Source organism: Argiope bruennichi, chromosome 11 (genome assembly GCF_947563725.1).
Source record: "Argiope bruennichi chromosome 11, qqArgBrue1.1, whole genome shotgun sequence".
Taxonomy (NCBI): domain Eukaryota; kingdom Metazoa; phylum Arthropoda; class Arachnida; order Araneae; family Araneidae; genus Argiope; species Argiope bruennichi.
In genome coordinates this window covers 82,171,145-82,187,753 of record NC_079161.1, presented here as the reverse complement: position 1 = coordinate 82,187,753, position 16,609 = coordinate 82,171,145, and the positions used below count along the sequence as shown (strand labels likewise).

Below are 16,609 nucleotides of genomic sequence, written 5' to 3'. Positions count from 1 at the left end.
TCTGAATGTTAAATGTATATATTCGTATGCCAGAAAGGAAATTGATAAATAAAGTTTAATTTTTTTTTATTATTGAGTAATGCTACCTCATTGTTAGCATAGTTATGTTGGATATAAAATTAAGAGGTATATAATTTTTATCTTAAACCTTTGTTAAGAATTCAGAAATTACCATTGCCCACAATCATATAAAATACAATTTTAAACTCAAAAGAATATTGTTTCTATCAATAACATGCTCAGCATGAGATGGTAGCATTTAAAAAAAAGTTGTACACTGAAATAGTTAGAATAAAATTACATTGGATTGTTCCTTTTTAAATATTCGCTGATCACCAATCTTTAGGAATGAAAAAACAAAACTAAAACTAAATAAACATTTGCTTGTGTCAACTTAGCCTATGTTTGACACGACCGATGGCATCGTTTACTGTGGAGGTCGTCCGGTGTATTTCCGTATTCTTCGTAGTGTCAATAATTGTTGTTCAAATGATTGCTACCGAGCTTAATATATTCTCAACTGATTTAAGATTCGTGTGATTACATTTAGAGTATGACTTTCAATAAAATCTGTGATAAGATACTAATTGTAAGTATTTTATTTTCTTATGTTTATTTTCTGAAATTACTTAATCATTTAGGAATTCTCTGCTGGAGAACGAGCTAATATTAGAAACTTATGTTTTCCTTTTCACTGTTAATTTATAGTTGAGCTCTTGTTTCTTAGCATTTGGATACAATTTTCCATTTCAGTAGACCCTTTTTATTAAATCTTTCCAGCAGAGTGATCTTTGTATGTGTTTTTCGAATTTGTTTGCTTTTTTGTTTTAATGAGTATATTCATTTGATTATCATTTAAATTGAAAAGAATCGTAATGCTTATGTTTTTTAAATGCATCCAATATAATTTCATATTATAATTATTCGTGAGGCATTAATTAGTATCATTTGTTAATTAGGTTATTTCTTTATTGGAACTATTTTTGATTATTTTTTTAATTTACAAATTTAGAGATAAAATGAATAATTCTTTAAAAAAAACTTGTAGAACAATAATTTTTATTGGCGTCTATAATTTCCCGTTTACAGGTTCTACTCATAAATAATGTTTAAAAATTCTACTCATAAATAATGTTTAAAAATTAAGACCCAAGATGAATTAGGGGAAATTAATTAATGGAGTTTTTTCTAAAACTCACCATAATAGTTGTGGCTTGATATAAATAACTTTGTTAGATTTGCAAAAGGCTTTTAGATTGATACAATTAACTGAATTTATTTTTAAAAGATTTTGAAATGGATTGATTGATTTAAATTTTTATTTTTCATTATAGATCATAGTTCGGCACTGAATGAAAACATGAATGTTATCTAAATGTGTTGATTCATCAAAATAAAATAATTTATTAAAGCTATGAAAATAAATTTTTTCTTCAATTATTCAACTTAAGTTATTAACTGTTACACACACAAAAATTTAAAGTATTAACAAATTTATAAGTATATTTATGTGTTTATAAGTATTTTGAGAAAATAAACATTGAAAATACCAAAAGTTGATGTGTAATCATTTATTTAAATTTTCATAAATTTTAAATTAAAAAGTTTGCTATAAAAATTTCAAAATTCTTTCATAAATACTGGCATAATTTATGAATGGATGAATTTGAAATATTATTGAAAAATTTGGATTTTAAGTTTTTTGCTTTGAGGATCTCAAAAATTTATTAATTCTCTGATGTATTTCAATGAATATTTTACTCATTGCTGGAATTTATATCTAGTTTACTGGCATTACTTAAAAATGTTACCTGTTGAAGGTTAATCTAAAGAAAAGAGAATCCCCAAAGTGTATTTTTTTAATTGATAAAGTACCGAATATTGATAAAGTAAAGTAAGTTAATTGATAAAGTACCAACTTAAAAGAAAAGAAAGAGAGAGAGAGACCCTCAAACTTTAAGTACAACTTATAGATTAATAATGTCTCCATTACTGAACATACAAATAGCACAGTTAGTAAGGTGTCAGCTTAGCACTTGCGAGACCTGAGTTTCGTCCAGGGCTAGTATAATTTGTTTTCTTTCAAATTAATTTAACAATTTACAAATAGTTTTGATTAATATTTTTTTATGCAAAAATAAATGTTTATTCTCCTAATTCTTGAATTGTAATTTAATATTTAGAAGAAAAATTACTAAAGATATAAATGTATTTTTCTTTAAAGAATTATAAAAACTATGTAAATATAATTTACAATTTGCTGAAAGTTTTAATTGGAATGTGGAACTTCTTTATAATGCAAAAATAAATTTCATTCATCTAACATTTGAGTTATAATTCAATTCTTAAGCAGGAAAAATACTTACAAATCTAAATTAAATTAGGATCAATATTAATTACAATTACTAATGTCTTAAAATATTTCTTTAATGTTATATACATACAAGAACCAGAGTTATAATTATGATCAAAACCTTGGAAACAAGATGGATATATTTTGACATATGGCACAACTAATAAATAATGATTATCACAAGAGAAAAAAAATTGAAAAATATTTTCCTTTAAAAAATATTGACGTTCTTCCGAAAAACGAGCAGCACACAAAGCATACTTTATCAAGTTATTAAAAAATTTGTACCATCTACCTCTTCATTTCATAATTTAACACAAATTTTCTGCCTTCTTTCGATTATCAATATTGAGAACAGTTGATATATTTTTATTAATTTCAGCTGTTCTTTTTAATTTACAACATCGGTTCTTAACCTATGGGTCGCGAAGCGTATTTCTTGGGTCGCGCTGAGTCGAACCAAAAAAGTTAGTAATGCACCAAATTTCAGACATTTTAGAAATGACGACTTGAATAAATATCAACAATTGAAAATGAATGTGATTAACAAGATCAAAAAATATCAGCTGATTAAAAAGCGAGAGCAAAAAAATGTATGTGTGATGATAATAACGGTGAGAACTAAATTTATTTTATTCATTCGCTTTATTTACCAAATATTTAACAGTTAAGCACTTCTAACTTGAGAATAATTTTAAATACATGCTGATAAAAAAACGATATCTGTAATTTATGATATAATTTGATAAATTTCAGCGCATTTTAGTTGTTTTAAAGTCAAAATGGATGGGGAACTCTTTCCCAGCGCGGATCTTTCAAAATGTATTCAAGCACAAGGTTCTCATTAAAACTGTATGACTTGCATTTAAAATTTAAAAGACTTAACATATGTATTGATATTTCTTTTTTTTTTTAGGAATAAGTTAAAATGTCAATTATTTTCAAAAAGTTATAAATATATTTTAATTTGGTCAATAAAAATTATTAAAAACACTTGATTATTAATTAAATTTTCCTTGGATCAAAAAGTACTTTTGTTTATCTTTATTATTAAAAAAATAAATAAAAAATTTGTAAGTTAAAAAAAATCATATCTTAGGATTGAAGATTTTTTTATATATATTTCTCAAAATTTGGGTCGTGTCTTAAAAAGGTTAAGAACCACTGATTTACAATATAAATAAATCTTCATTGAGTTATAACAAATTTTTAATATCCAAAAAGTAAAACATGTAGTAATTTAAAGATAATGTTAATTATTTTTCATTATTAAAATTATATTTATAATTATTTTAATGCTTAAAAATTAATTTATAATACAAATACTGTATAAATATACATAATAATTATTTTTAAATTATAACTCGTGTCTGAAGAAACAAAATATTTATTTCGCATACAAAAGTGAGTAATATATTAATTAAAATCGTCTTTGAATTGTTAATTTAATTTGTGTAATTTTAAATATTTTTTGATGCATGTTAATTTATAATTATTTTTCTTCTAAAAATTAAATTTTAATTCAGTTAACATAAATTCAGTTCAGAATAAACATTTATTTTTTAAACAATGGAGAAATTCTTAAATATAGCTATTTGTAAATTGTTAAATTAATTTGAAATTATTTTAAAAGAAAATAAATAAATAAATAAAAACTTTTTAAACACTAATCCAGGTCCTAACTCGAATGTCGTGAACACTAAATTTGTCTTACCATCTGCACTGCTCAGATGCTCGGTAATGAGGGTACATAATTAGTATATAAGTTTTATTGAAAGTTTGAGGGTCATTTTCTCGAAATGGGCTGGCTATTGCATGTTAATATTTTAGAAAATGAACATCCTAAAGATATGCTACCTTTATACTAAATCTCATCTAAAACTCATTTTTCCAACTCGTTCACTCCCTTTCTCAGATGAGTTGGTGACTGATTTTCAGCTATAGACTGCTGATGCAGTTGCTGAGATGAGAAAAAGTTTGAAAAGTAGAGTAAGTGGTATAGAAATAACAGAAATGGAATAGATGCTGATGGTTTCTAATTTATCAAAGATACTTAACTTCTATGCTATGGTGCTTAACTTCTTGTTAGAATGCAAAATTATAAAAATATTAATTTATATTTGAAACGTTTTCAAAGGACTGAGAAAAATTCATAAAAATAAATATTTTCTAATAAGTGTGAATGTATTAAAGTTAATTTTAGTATTTAATATAAGTTTGATCATAGTTTATATTAATATTGTTTTAATTCAAAATGTTCATGTATTTAGGTGTTTTTTATTGGCATTTCTCGTAATATATAACTAAAAATTTCTATTTTGTTGGTTGACGTATATCATTAAAAAAATTTACTGTTTGAATTTTAAATTTGTTTAATTTTAGTTATCATAACAGATTATTTTTCCAATGTCCAGAAAGTATTAAATTTTTTTAGAATTAACAATTTTAAACCAAATTTCCTGATATGTAAATCACTGATTTTTATGGCTCATTGAAATATTCTTGACAGTTTCTCTCTGAATTTAGTTTCTTATTATCTTTTAACTTAATATTAAATCTACTTTCTTGTAGTATTTTTTTTTTTTTTTTTAAGAAATTTAAGTTTGATGAAAGAATTGAGGATTCTGTATTCCAGTGTAGCAAGGGTTATAAAAATTAGCTTGTCTTTTTCATGCTTAATAGTGCCAATATTTTAAGAATAGAGCTGTATTTTGTTAATATTTTTAGGCTTTTCTGTGGCACGGACCTTCATGATGAATTCAGCGAATTCAGAACAAGATCAAAACCCCAAACCCGAATCTCGCCCTGAATCTGTAACTTTAAAGAAAGGGACATTATGGCAACAACGTGATAAATTTTTTAGCCGTTGGAAAGAAAGGTTTTTCATCCTTACAAGTGACTATCTTGCCTGCTTCAAAAAAGCTTCCAAGATTGGAATATCAGAGATGGGAGGTTTCCTATACAAGGTAAGATAAATGAAAAACATTTCTTTTATAGTAATGCATACAAATTGAAAATTAATGAAATAAATGGTTTTGGGATAATTTTGATAAAATTGCCATGAAAGTAGCACATTGTACTGTGGACAGCATTATGCAAAATTTACAGTCATTCTATATTCACACATATGTGTAACATTTTTAACAAGATTATTAAAAATGATTCTTTAATTGTAATTCATTTTAATGTAATGTTTATGAATTAGCATCTGCTATAAGCATTTGTTTTATATTATCAAAAATCTCTGATCTCAAACTGGAATATTCAATTATCCTTCAAAATATTCATTTAGTGCTGTCATTATATTATTTTATGTTATCTGTTTTGAAATATTTTTCACCACACTGCAAGTTAAAAATTTCAAAGTAAGAATTTTTCACTACCTTTGCTTTGAAGATTGTTCATTCAGACAAGAATGGATTTTTATATACTTTTTTCTAGACTGTGAATAACATCTACACTGTCAGGTCTAGTTTGAAATCTGTTCAATAGCTTTAACCATTGTTGATTATGTTTGAATTATGTATGCAAAATGGATAACAATAATTAAAAAAAAAAAACTGATTTGAGTGTTAAAGACAAAACTTTAACTCTTAATAGGTATAAAAGTTTGTCTAAAATGAATCAATCAATGCTATGATGTATTTTAGAATTTAACAGTCTCTTTATAAAATTTTGAAAAATCATGAAGACCTATTGAGACAAGCAAAAGAAAATGAAAACACTTGTTAAGTAAAACAATTGCAGGAAAGAAGAAAAAGTCTTAAAACTTTGTTTGACATATGTACAAGAAAATTTTCTTCTAATCTACTGATGTACCAAAATTGAAGATTTGGCAGCAAAAAAAGGATCGAAGAGAATTGGTTATTATGGATAATTACTTCATCGTTAGAAGAAGAAGAAGTTTCAAGCAAACTCCGAAAGAATAAAGTCAGTAGATTGGAGAAGAGTGGCTAGACCTTATTCCCAAAAGCTGTGTACAGTGCAGACAGAAATGGGCTGTCTTATAGAGTCTTGCCACATCATATTTACTTTTCAAGGATTAAAGTACAAAATGTCTTAAAGTTTTAAAGAAAGCAGTAACTATTTTGTGTTGCATCACCATGACTTGTACAAAAAGGCAATTTTTAATTATTGGTAAAAGTAAAAAATTCATTTTGTTTCAATGACATAAAAAAAAGCTTCTGGTGGATTACTTCACAATCAACTCTGCTTTAATGGCATCATTTGTATTCAGTAACTGGCTGCTGAAGTTGATCAGTCAATTAAATCATAAAATTCTATTGCAGATAGATATAACTTTAATGTGCCATTAAAACACATCAATGATGTATTATTGTCAGCCAATACATCCTTAACACAGCTTTGCAATCTAAGAATAATTCATGCCTTTAAAAGCAAACCACCAATTTGAATTCATGAGAATTTTGAAGGAGAATTTAATAAACCTGTTATTTACTTATTTATTGTTATTAAAAGGGCAATTGATACTTTTTCAAATTATAAAATCTTAATAAATGAATAGCTAAAATCTAGTAAAAAAATTTTTTTTATCAGATTTGTCGAATAATCAAAGTATAAACAATCTATCATCTTATGACAAATTTTATCTGTTTTCTATAGAGAATATGAATATCTTTTTTATATCAAAGGACAGTTGATTGGTAAGGAGATTTGCAAAACATTTTTTCTTCTTCCAAATCACCTGCTTTATTATTAGTAGAGCTTTCAAGAATAAATTATAAATAATCCTGATGTGTCCTCCCTTCTGTTGTGATAAAAACATAATTAATTGTATTCATTTTAGTTATATTCGTTAGTTGGTTATTATTATCAAAATTTTTAACTCTCAAAATAATCATATTGAGCAAAAACTACTGTATTTAAGATATGCTTGATATGTAAAAATAATTTTAAAAACTTTACAGGGCAGGCTGGTGGTCCTTGTGCTATGAAATTTTGCACTTAGGTAGTAGGTATTCAATATAAAATGAGTTTCAATATTTTTTTATTAGATTTCAATTAAAAATTAGTTTTTTTTCTGTATAATTTATAAGTATATTATTATAAAAAAATAATTTGTGTATCACTTTAAAATTTAAAAGGTATGCTTTTCAGTGATACCAAGTTTATTTTGTTAATTTTATCTCTAATTTTAATAATTTTTTTTAAATATTTGTAAACATATTTTTCAACAATAATTTTAACCTTTAGTAACTAGATTTAGGTTAAAATAAAAAATTAAATTTTAAGTTAACATTTTGTTTCAATTCGTAAGCCTGAATTCATTTTTCAGTTGGTCTTTGCACTTATGAGCACCACTTTTTATTGGCTATTTTGTTACGATTTGAAATTATAGAATAGCACTTTTCAAGAGAGTTTGATTTGCAAATTCTGATTGATAGAAAAGAACTTATAGGCATATTTCAATGACTGTTTTTTTTTTTTTCCCCCTAATTGAGGGTTTTTTTTCCCTATTGAGTTTTTTCAAAGAATAATGCAGATGCTGACCAGAAATTTTACCAGTTATTCCCTTTACATAAATGGAATTCCAAAAATTTCTCACAAATTTTAAAAAGTAAAATATTTTTCCCATGTTTGTACTTACAAAAAATTTACTCTTGATTTCATTAAATTATATTCTAGAGATTATTTTATAGGTATTTTTAATATCTACAGCAATTTAAAGTATTTCTCTCAGATTAATAATATTTTATTTAAATGAAAAAAAAAACATTATTAAAATTTCCATTCTTTTTGGTAGCAAGACTCAGACTTCAAAAGTTGATGGGTAATCAAGATTTTATTTTCTTCTCTTACATTTGATTTTATCTATTATTCTGTGATATTAAATTATTTTAACCTTTATTTCTGAATGCTATTTTATCGTTGAATTGTTGGAAATGAACTTTATATTTATATCATAATTATAATTTATTGTGCCTGAAACATTAAGAAAAGGGTTAAATTAATTTCATAAAAACCATCAATCTATAAAGTTTTAAAAGTACTTATTTGTTTATTTTTGTGCATTATTATGAGGTATTCTTGTTATCTTAATATTTAATTTAACTCCATTTAAAAAGAATAAAAAAAAAAATAGTATTACTTAATGTGATAAACATAAGAATCCAGATTAGTTTGCAAATGGAAGAAGAAGTATAAATGTATAATCAAGGAACATAACATGAAAAGCAAATTGTTCAAATAAAACCCAAACATTTTCAAACAATCTCAATAATTATCTGATAATAAAGCAGATGAAAAAACAAAACAAGACCACAGAAAGCAAAATTGCTAAAAAAAAATATCAATTTAATTGAACACGGTTCAATGTACAGAAATTTTATAATGTATCTAGTGTAAATGACAAAAGCAATCTAAAAATTTAAGCTGGAATTTCATTATGTAAATGCAAGCATTTTCATCTTATATGTAACTTTTTATTACAAAAACATCTAAAGAAAGTTTTAAAAAGAGCTTTTTTGAGACAAAAAGCTTTTGTTACAAAAAATAACTTTGTCTCAAAAAGTGAAATTTTCTGAAAAATACTCAAAATGTAATTTCTGTATTTGTAACTTTACTTTAAACTCTGTTAAAAAAAACTGTTTGTTTTTTAACTGCTTGCGAACATTTTATTTTTAAAGATATCATATTTATTGCAACAAGCAATAAACATGAAAAAAAATTACCAAGATGTCATATCATTCTCTTCATTATGTTTGTCAGCAACATGCAGTTATTATGTAATTAATACACAAGTGTCCATATTTGTTTTAATCAAATAGTATATTTTTTCATAATTAAGAAAAATTTGAAATTTAAATTTTAAATAGAAAAAAGGAAGAGTGTATATGATTGAGTGGGATAGTGAATATGTATTCCAATCTTTAAAAGAAATCTTCTATAAAATTGATTTCCCTAGAAAAAGACATGCCAGGTTTAAAAAGCAGTTGAGCACAAAATTGTGAAATGGTAATTAAATGCTTACAGTTTGTAAAAACAAGCTTTTTATGGACAGATATTACTTATTTATGAATATATATATTTATATTATAGCTACAGCACAGATGCTAACTTCATTCCAGAAATTTTTAAACCTTCACATATTTGTTTAAATTAATGTAAATGAATATTTTATCTGCTAAGAAAAATTATTCATGTTTTAATTTTAAAACTGAGCAGTTTCTCATAGTAGATGAAATATTAGGAATTTTTCATGTTTTTGGTTTGATCAGAATTTAAAAAATATTTTTATGGCAATATTAAAGAATTGAATTATTTTCTGAGATAGAAGTTTTTGATTTTAAAAATAGAACAAAGAAAAATGCAAGTGAGAAGAATTAAAATCAACCTAAACTTAATAATAGTAAGAACAGTTCTAAAGAAAACTTTGTTGATTCACTATGACAAAATTAAAGTGAATGAAATTTTTAGGAAAAGTAATAGTAATATGTTAAACCTTTGTATGAAAATTGTTCGGCATCAAAGAATTCTCGAAATTCCAATTACAAATAATAATAATCATAAGCATGATCAAATTAATAATAGATGATAATGTTTCTCTAATTAAGATAATCATGCAAATTTAACTACCCTAATTTATCTTGCATTTCATATGTAGCACATTTAAAATCCTTATTTATTTGATTACCTTTGTTTTTGACACATAACAAAAGATTTTTGTAATTATCTCTGTAAGTAACGTATAGATTTATATCTGTAATTAACATAGATTTATATATATGTTGCAATGATTAAATCATGTTACTCCAGTCAATGTGCATATTTGCTTTAACATTTTTATCAATTTTCTATTTAATCATTTCCGCTCCCTTTTTTTAATAAGCTCCACTTATGACACCAAACCAGCTTTGAAGCAATAGTGTGCTTTAACTCAATTATGCCCTTAATTTAAAGCATAATTTAAGTGTTCCTTACAACTCATATTAAAATCATTCAAGTAAAATTAAAATCAAACTTTTTTTAAACGATTGATATATTAAAAAATAATTTTATGAGAAACTTTTTTATATATATAATAAATATTTTTTTAACAGTAAAAAATAAAAAATAAAGTTTACTTAAAAATTCCTTTTCATGAAAATAAAGGAGGGGGGGGGGTCAAAAGGACAACATTTTGACCACCAAATATAGTAAATGGATGGTATATTCCAAATGAAAATTATGTGGAAAAGCTTCTGAACTTGTTGAACAAAGCAAAAATGAAATTATAAAATGCATTCAGTTTAATGGAAATGAAATGGGTACCATCCTGGGCATTAACAGATTAAATTATTTGTTTGTATCTAAGAAATATAAAAAGAGAATGAAGAAAAAGGTGAAAAGAAACCAGTTTTATACATTATTTTAAAAGTACATGAATGCAGATTTAGTTAAAGTTAAATAAACATTTTTATTTTCAGGTAAATTTGGCAGATGTTGATGACCTTCAATGGATAGACAAAAAGCAGGATGGTGTAATTGCAGTTAAAGTTGGTCAAGAAGATCAACTATTATTGTGGTCATCTAAAGGGTTGGATAATTGGATGTTTGCTCTCAGGGATGCTGTGAATCTCAGTAAAGGTCGCAGGGAGGCTCTTCGGAGGTCTCAAACTCTAATGCCACAGTTGTCAGATGGAGGCCTCATAGGACGGTTAGCAGTGTTTATTTTTTATGCAGAGAAAGCATAATTTATTTGTGTACTTAAATTTACAATTCTAACTATAAGAAATGCTTAGATGGTTATTATTTTAACTCTGAAAATGATTAACTATAAGCTGCATTTATTGTAATAAGAGTACGCTTACGGCTTGATGAATGCCAGCAAAATCAAAAGAAAAAGAAGCCACAATTGCATAAATTGTGATGAAATTACATATAAAAAATATCAATACACAGCATATTGATTTTGCATGTTTAGTATTATTGACTTTGTATTTTATGTTTCTTCTTTTCTTTTGTTTTCCAACGATATTGCATGATGAACTGCATACAATAAAAATGGAAATATGAGCTAAAATGATATGTTTTAAGAAGGGAGAGAGGGACAGACAAGGAAAGTAGAAATTTTGCTATTAATAATATTATTAAAATATAAATTTGTAAAAATATTTTTTTATAGTTCTTGGAACATTGGTTCTCATTTGGCTTATGCTAAGACTGCAAAAATGTAAAATTCCAGTTTGTAGATTGATTTTTTTTTAATTGAAATCATTGGGAAAGAAAGATATTTTCACTGTTTTTGTTTCAAATTAAGGCATAAGTTATAAAGTTATTTTTCTCAAAAATTTTGACAAAAATCGGGTGTGAGCATTTTATTTTTAATTCTTAAAAGGTTTGTTAAAAAGGGATTACATTTCAAAAATTCACAAAATACTGTAAATTACATTAAACATTTACAAAAAACTTTCTTTGGAATGATAATTGTTTCTTCTTTATGATGGTACATTCATTTTTTTTATAGAGCACAATCAGAAATATTATTAGCAAATGCTTTTGAAAAAATCATTCAAAACAATACAAAATTAATTTATTTGGAGAATGTAAAGCATTAGAGAGTAAAAAATTGTACAGAATCATTTTTTTTTTCCATAGAATTTCTCTTTTTCAGTCGACAGATTTAGTTTGTTTGCCTAGATATATTATCTTAAAATGATGATGCATTTTGAAATAAACTGGAAAAGAATTATTGACAATGGACTATTAGCTTTCTATAAAGGTATTAGAAAGCGTATGAAATTTTTTTTTCATTTGCTAATGTCTGTAGTTAAAGTTGTAGATTCTTTAGAGAAATGAAGGTAATAATCTGTATCATTTAGCACAAAATCATTTTATAATGAAACATTTTCCTAAAAATTAAGCATGTTTATTTGGCAAGCTATGAACCAATATATTTTTACTAATAAACTTTTCAGGCATCGAGTCAATTCCCACCATTCTTTATCTGCTAGTCCTGGTCCTCCTGGAATAGTTCATTCTGGTTCCAATCTTGAATTGTGCAGCAATGCTGGACCTTTCATGCGATCACTTGTTGATAAGCATTTTATGCCTTCAATAAATGAATATTCTAGGAGAATGTCAGGTAAGTTGTTTTTTGTTGCATTTCATCTCCATATCACTTTTGTTTAACAAACAATATGAATTTATGTATAAAACATGCAAAATTAAAATGAAGAACTTGTTTTATTTATTTATATATTTTTAATTTTAAAAATTAATTTAAGAATGGCCAAATTATAGAATTACATGTATTGTGATGGAAAACAAAAGTCTTAAAAGTTAATAATCATTAATATTAGAGAGGATTATACTCATTTTAATATGTAAACATCATAGTGTCTAAAATTTATCTTGCAATAATGGAAATAATAAAATGATTCTTTTTTGAGGTGTTAATAATGGTAATATTTTTATTATCAATAAATTGTAATCTTAAGAATTTTGTTCATACCAGTTATACTAATGAATGCTTATTTATGTATTTTAATATATGCAATGTCAGCATATAATTATGCTTGTTATTAAAACATGTGATTTTTCAGTGTGTCCCATATTTGATCTTGAATAGACAGTGGAACTTTCATGCATCTAACTTCAAATATTAAAAATTTCTATGTATTGGACTTCTTTTTCTATAATCTTTGATTTTCTATTTAAAAAAAAACATCTTTATATTGAATCAAATTTCTATATATTAAATTATTACGTAAACTTGTATAGCTTTTTCACCAAAAAGCAATTATTGATTTCAAGGGGAAATATTGATTATAAGGGGATTATTATTGATTATAAGGGGAAATATATATTAAGAAAAAAAAATGTTCCATTGATTCTTGCTGCAATAAACATTTTAGGAAGATCAGAAGATGTATATATAAAATCAACTAACATTATCAAGTCATATTTAATTATCAGTTTTTAGTCTATGAATCTGCTTTTTTAGGAGTAAGAGTTTCACTTTAAATATGTAGAAACTCTAAACGAAAAACTTTAAATTTTAAAAATTAGTTTATCATAATAAAAGATATAGAAATCAGGAGGCAAAAAGATGTAGCAAAAGAAGTATAAAAGTGAAACAAATGCAATATCACCAGTTTTTAAAAACTCTTTGTTATATATATATTCAAATAAACTTTTTGATAGTTTAATATTTTTAAATCTTTCTTAATCCTAAAGAATTAACTATGCATGATTGTTTTTATTGAATAAAATAATGAAGAATTTACTATATATATTTCTGTATTTTGAAATTTCCTGGAAATCTGCAAGTTTGATACATAGTTTGATTGTGTATAAATTATTTTTATTTTGCAGCAAAATGAATTGTTTTTACTTACTGGATTTTTTTATTTGCAGCTTTTGTCAAATAAAGCCTTTTTTCAATAAGAAATGCTTGTTATTATTAAATATCTCAATTCAGCTAATAAATATTATGAATTAAAATGTGCAGGATCATTTAGATTTATTCTAACTTAAAAGATTGGAAGTATTAATAATGAATCCCTTTACATACAGTGACACTTCTGACATATGCAATGTGTTACTGAATTGTTAATTTTAAAATGATTCAAATCTCCAGTATCCCTCATGCTATTATAGGGATTAAAATAATAATAAATGTTCCTAATAGAATGTATCTTCTAATTAAAAAATAAATTTGTAGGCAAGGGATTTTTCTTAGAATTTATTGACTTTAAATTAGAATAGTACTAAGTTTTATAAGAAATTGTTTTAAACATTATTACTGAAAACATTCTAAAAGTGTGTTTGCTTTTTTTTTTTTTTTTTTTTTTTTTTTGCTTTTCTTGCAATAAAATGGTTTTCATTAAATATCTTTCAGTTTTAACTGAAGGAGACACTAATGGCGATACAGACTGTGATGCTTCTTCATCCTGTGATTACTATCCTGTGACCCGGCACACATTTGGCCCTCGATTGGCACCACAGTGTTCATCAGGGTCTCATAGTTCCTTAGTTTCATTGGGTCGTCGCTCTGAAAACGGGCATCTCTACAAGCCATCACCACGTTCACTGCAGGTATCTCCTGCACTAACACAGCGGTCTCTATATGCCCAGCATATTCTATCATCTCCGGAAATATCTCAACCACAGGACTCTTCTAGACGCACAAAATCATCGGCTACCTCTGCAACCTCTGAGTTCTCCTTCGTGCATCCAGACTCTCCCGTGGCCGTGTCATCTCTGCGGCTGAAACATAACCGTCCAGGTGAAACAAAGAAACCGCATCTATTGTTGCAACAGCAGCAGTCTCTAGGGCTTCCTGGTAATGTGTTTCGACCTTCCAGTGTCTATGGGCAGTCTTCAACTACTGGGAGCGAACAACCGCCAGATGTTGTTCCATATGGAGCATTTACGGCTACAGAGACTCGGTCTATGCCGAAGAGAACAACTAAATTGTATGGTCACTCGAAATCTGACTCTAATTATGCAGATCCAAAGTTGGACCACTTGCAGCAGAATGTTGGTGTGCAATCAAATACTCATAAATCTGTTGTTATGTGACAGCCTGAATCGGTGATCAATTTCTAAATATTAATGTGTCTTTGCATTTTTGTAGTCATGTTTCTATAATTGTTTTATAGAAACTTATGTGTTGTACATAATTGCATTTAATAGCACCTTAACTGAAGCTCTTAAACATGTGGTTAGTTTTTGTTGCCTTCATTTCCATATCTGCTATTTTTATAATATTCTGTTTTAACCACTAATTTCATTTTTGTATTACTTGCTCAATATTCAGTTTGTATTTATAGTAATTTTTATTATAAGGAAGAATCATGCTCTTGTAACTGTAGAATAATTTTTGAAAATATTAGTTCTGCAATAGTTGGTTTTTAAAAAAAATTCAAATATTTCATGTATGTGTTTTTTACATTTATTATCTAAAATGCAAATATCTCCATATTTAATTTATTATTTGATCTATTATTTTAGAAATAAGTTTTTAAGTGCTACTATAAAATAAGTGGAAATTATTTAGTTTTGTGTAAAATTAGCTAAATAAATAACATTTTCTATTTAAATTTAAAAAATTGTTGTGTAGAATTATGGCACTGAATCTTTTTGTATTTTAATTAATCACTTGAAAATGTGTATTACGAATAAAGGTTTATTATATATGGAGATATATTTTCTGAACTCTCACTTGTAATCCAATTTTTTAATAAATAGTAATTGATTTTTTTTAAGCATTAAAATATTAATGTATATGGGGCAATATAAAAGTTTTTCTATTACTTTTTTTTTATTGTCACAAACAGAACTTTTGATTCAAGAATTATTAAACAGTAACGACTTTTCTTCTTTGTTTATGAGCAAAACAAATTATATTAACATGGATATGTTTCTAGTAAAATATGTTTTTTTAATGTAAGTATAATATTATCTAACATTAAAATAAATGTTAGATAATATTGAGATTGTTAAAAACCAGAAAGATTTAGAAGTGTTCTGTAAAGGCTAGTTCTAAATCCTTACTGATATGCTCTATAACCTTTTGATTATCGTGTTTAATTCTATGATTGATTTTTTTGGCAGTTGAAAATCATGATTAAGTTGGTTATGAATATTATTTGAAAGATTGATCTATTTTATTTTTACTTGATTATTTATCATTATTTTATTTAAGCTATGTTTCTTTCTCGCATTTTTAAATTGATCATGAATTTAAAAAATGCAGATAAAAAATTTTTAGCATTAAGGATAATTGTAACTGAAATTTCTCTTCCAAAAATTAACATCAGACTTTTTTTTTCATCTAAAATTTATTCGTTTATTTCACTTTATTTTTCTCAGTGTTATTTATTAGATTGATAACATTGAGAAAATATGTCTTCTAGATTGATTAGAATTCAATTTTTAATTTGTGGAGCAAATTCAAATGGTTGTTATCTGAAATGCTTTCGAGTCATTATATATTGATCTTATAAGATAGGTTTGGATATTTTTAAGCTAAGTCATATGATTTTTATTCTTTTGTAAGTATTAACTAGTCAGAAATATCAGTCTTATTGTGATCAGTCCTTAATATCAAAGTGTGGAATCGTTAAAGTAGAATGTGTCGTAACTAATTTAAAACTATGTATAGAGAGACTTATTTGCTTTTTATTTATATTTTTTTTTGTTTGGTGTTGAATGTTTATATGTATAAAATGTAGAATATACATAGTTCTACTGAATGCAAGTTACCATTTATATTTTGATCTGCTTCATTTCATTTTTTTTAAATCATTG

At 25.5% G+C, this 16,609-nt stretch overlaps 1 protein-coding gene across 1 annotated transcript; it reads left to right on the top strand.

Moving 5' to 3' along the window:
• The first annotated feature begins 342 nt into the window (after positions 1-342).
• On the top strand, positions 343-15,143 carry LOC129957219 (uncharacterized). The gene is made up of 5 exons (XM_056069443.1): positions 343-589; positions 5,081-5,319; positions 10,780-11,009; positions 12,271-12,437; positions 14,196-15,143. Exons 2-5 carry the CDS (start codon positions 5,104-5,106, stop codon positions 14,876-14,878), a joined length of 1,296 nt encoding a protein of 431 aa, XP_055925418.1. The 5' UTR covers positions 343-589; positions 5,081-5,103; the 3' UTR covers positions 14,879-15,143.
• Positions 15,144-16,609: the final 1,466 nt, after the last annotated feature.